The sequence below is a fragment of the Chlorella variabilis genome (assembly GCF_000147415.1).
Source record: "Chlorella variabilis unplaced genomic scaffold CHLNCscaffold_9, whole genome shotgun sequence".
NCBI lineage: Eukaryota > Viridiplantae > Chlorophyta > Trebouxiophyceae > Chlorellales > Chlorellaceae > Chlorella > Chlorella variabilis.
The window spans coordinates 1,357,965-1,361,401 of record NW_005435079.1 but is presented as its reverse complement, the minus strand read 5'-3'; the positions used below and the strand labels follow the sequence as shown (position 1 = coordinate 1,361,401).

Sequence of the window (3,437 nt, the reverse complement as noted above, 5' to 3'; positions counted from 1 at the left end):
GCAGGCAGAGGTGGACCGCATAACCAAGCAGCAGTAGTGGAGCGGCAGCGGCAGGCGCTGGGCGGCACGCATTCTGCGGGGCAGCAGGCCACGTGCCGAGGCATACCCTGCCCCTGCTGCCCCTGCCCCACCGTGCAAACGCCTTTTGTGTCCCATCTGGCATTCCTCCCCTCCCCTTGGCCCAGCCCTCTCCCTCTGATTTTGCATCCTCCCACCTCAGCCTGCTGTGCCCTCTTTGCTTGGGGCGCATTTTGTTGGGACAACAATGCAATCATGCCAGTGCAGTCTTTGGCACAGGCACAACCACGCAGCCACGACCACGCCGTCACAGCAGGTGGAGCAGTGCGCAGCAGCTGCAGGCATGGCTGCTGGCCTCTCGCCGTGCACCTGGCACAGCATGGGCACGTTCCAGCAGTTACCCAGAACCAGCCACGCAGGAGGCTGCCTGCACGCTTCAGCCTGCCTGCCTGCCCAGCGGAGCAGCTGTGTTGTGGCCTGGGGTGTGATGCAGAAGACGTGTGAAATTACTGGGAAGAGCATGAGGTACACTGGTGGAAGCCCAGGGGCCCGCCCCCGCCCAATGGGGCGGGAGCGGGCGCCCCCTACAGCGGCAGAGAAGTGCATCCAATAGGCGGCAGGGGTGGGAAAATCGGAAGGCGCTAGTGCGGCGGGCAAGTCTGGGGAGAAGAGGGTGGGGGGACCACACAGGGCAAGCAACAAAGGGTTGCGGTTGTGGGGGACAGAGTTGATGTTGGGGCAGTGCCTGGGCCGGGGGGCAGGTAGTAGCATGGAGCGGGAGGCAGAGGATGTACAGTTGGGGGCGGTGGGAGGACGGCAGTGGCGTGTGCGCCCCGCTCCCTCTGCACTTTCCAAAGGGGGCTGGGACGGGCACGCACATACAGGGACAGGCATGGCGGGGGGCGCCGAGGGCTGGCGGGCGGGCTGGCGGGGCTTGAGCCGCGCCTGCCCACCCGCGTCAAAACTGGGTACTGAATAGGAGAGGGTTGGTGCAGTGCGGTGCGGTGCAGCAGCGGTGGACAGATCACATTACGTCGAGTCGAGTCTCAGTCGAGTCTGGCAAAAAGGCGGGCGCCGGGCACTAACCGGCGCGTGCGGCTGCAAGCTACAATGGTGCGTGCGGTGCCGAGGCATCGGGGCGACCTGGTTTGTCGGGATGCCAACTCAGCTCACAGCATGCCCAGCATGTGGGGCTCGATGCCCGCCCGCCACAGCACCCGCTGCCAGCACATGCGCTTCACGTCCTCGCTGTTGGGGGCCAGCCCCGTGCTGCCGCTGCTGCCGATGAGCGGGGATGACAGCGGGTTGGCGGGGTGAGGGTTCCACGCCAGGCTCTCTGCAGGCAGGTGGCAAGGGGCGGAGGGCAGGCTGAGCCGGGAGCACCACCAGCACGACAGGCAGGCGCCAGCTGGCTGAGCAGCTAGCACTGAAAATTGTGCGGCACTTTGGCTGCATGCCCCCCACAACGCCACCGCCGCCAAGAGGCACCCACCCTTGAGGCAGTCCATGATGACGGCCTGGCTGGCGGCCACCGGGATCCATGTGCCGCTGCGCAGCTCCTGCAACACATCCAGCCAGCCAACCAGCCAGGCAGGCAGCCGCCACGTCAGCTCTCTTCCATCACCCGAGGCCGCGAGCCCGGGCGATGCACTGCTCAGGCAATGCACCCGGGTCGCAGGCCCTCGCCTGGGCCCACCACTCCAGCAGCAGCAGCAGCGGGAGCAGCTGCAGCAGTACAGCAGGAGCAGCAGCGGTACGGCAGCAGCTGCCCACCTGCTGCAGCTGGCCGGGGCCCCAGCCGCTGTAGCCCGAGAGCAGCATGAAGTCCTTGGGGGAGGCCTCGCCCCGCCGCACCAGCTCGCTGGCCGACTCCACGCCGCCGGCAAACACGCCCTGCAGCGGGGCCAGGGGCGCGTGGTGGGCAGTTGGGACCATGCATGGGTCAACGGGGGGCAGCCAGGCGAGGGGCAAGCGCCTTGCACGCCTCGGTGGCACAGACACCCAGCCAACGCCCGTGCCAGGCCCAACACCACACACACAACCACACACCTCAATGATTTCCAGCGCCCCCTCCACATCCCGCCGCGCGTGCAGCACGTGCAGCAGGTTCTTGGTGACGGGCCCGCCGATGAACAGCGGGCACTGGCGGAAGGCGTCTGCATGCGCGTGGCGGGCGGGAGCAGGGGTCGGGCGAGGCCGGGCGAGGCCAGCCGGGAGCGTCGAAACAGCCCAGACGCAGCCCCAGCTCCTGCAGCTGAACCAAGTCCCCAAGCCACGTGCGCTGGTGCCACAAGGGCTGGCCCAGCATGCCCTGCTTGCCGAGCCAGGATGCGCACGGCAGGGGTGCAGGGCAGGCTGAGCGATGTGCTCCCCAGCAAAGCGCTACCCACGCGGCGCACCCCACCCCGCTGCCAGGCGCCCCACCCGCCCGCCCACCCACCCGCGATGTGTTCCCCTGCCCAGCGCTACCCACGCGGCGCAGCCCACCCCCGTGCCAGGCGCCCCACCCGCGCACCCACCCACCCGCGATGTCCTCCTCCAGTCCCAGGTTGGAGATGAGCAGCGGCGTGGGCATGTTGATGACCAGGCCCGAGGAGCCCTCGCGGTCGTCGTGCTCCAGCAGCAGGATGACTGCGGGGCATAGAGGTGGGAGGGAGGGAGGGCAGCAGGTGGGCCAGGGGGGAGCACGAGGCGAATGTCGGGAGCGGGGCGGAAGAGTTACGGAGCATGGGGCGTGGGGTTGCATGGGGAAGCAGGGATGCATGGGGGTGACAGGTGGGGGCATGCCAATGGCGCAGTTGTTCTGTGGACAAAGCGGGCGGAGCTGGTTTGTATGCGCCAAGCAGACCGCTCCCAGCCGCCTCAGCCAGGCACCCACCCGTGTTGGCAAACATGCCCAGCCCCGGCCGCGGCCGCGCCACCAGCAGGCAGCCGCGCTCGGGCTGCGCCAGCACGTGCGCCCACCGCTCCTCGCGGCCCAGTTGCAGGCTGGCTGCCCGCGCCGCCTGCCCGCTCTCCATGGCGACGAGGCGGGCGCGGAAGGCGCGCCAATCTTGCACCAGCTGCAGGGAGGGACAGGACGGCACCAGGCAAAGCGAGTACGGTCAATGGAACCGTTGTGCCAGCCCTGGATCTGTGGTGGACGGGGCAGATGGCTGGCACAAACAAGCCAGAACAGGACCTACGCAAGCAAACAATCCGCACGGCCCGACCGAGTGCAGCCCCCGCCTCCAATGCTCACCACGGGCGGCATGTCCATGTCAGGGGAGAAAATGATGGGCTGCTCGTTGTCCCACTCCCAGCTGCTGCTGCTGCCGCTATTGCTGGGCGCCGCGCTGCTGCTGCTGTGGCCCGCCGGGGTGCCGCTGGCGCCTGGGGCGCCAAAGTGCTGCGATGCCTGCATGACGCCAGAGGGGCGC

At 68.5% G+C, this 3,437-nt stretch overlaps 1 protein-coding gene across 1 annotated transcript in view; it reads right to left on the bottom strand.

The window, feature by feature from the left end:
• The window catches only part of CHLNCDRAFT_57791 (hypothetical protein), a gene marked incomplete at both ends in the record, with an annotated part of 9,711 nt that overhangs the window by 5,826 nt on the left and 448 nt on the right, over positions 1–3,437 (bottom strand). The window contains 8 exons of the mRNA XM_005847948.1: positions 388–763; positions 1,192–1,354; positions 1,511–1,577; positions 1,792–1,911; positions 2,068–2,174; positions 2,542–2,649; positions 2,897–3,080; positions 3,260–3,415. Coding sequence (XP_005848010.1) covers positions 388–763; positions 1,192–1,354; positions 1,511–1,577; positions 1,792–1,911; positions 2,068–2,174; positions 2,542–2,649; positions 2,897–3,080; positions 3,260–3,415 — 1,281 coding nt within the window. The remainder of the gene's footprint in view (positions 1–387; positions 764–1,191; positions 1,355–1,510; positions 1,578–1,791; positions 1,912–2,067; positions 2,175–2,541; positions 2,650–2,896; positions 3,081–3,259; positions 3,416–3,437) is intronic.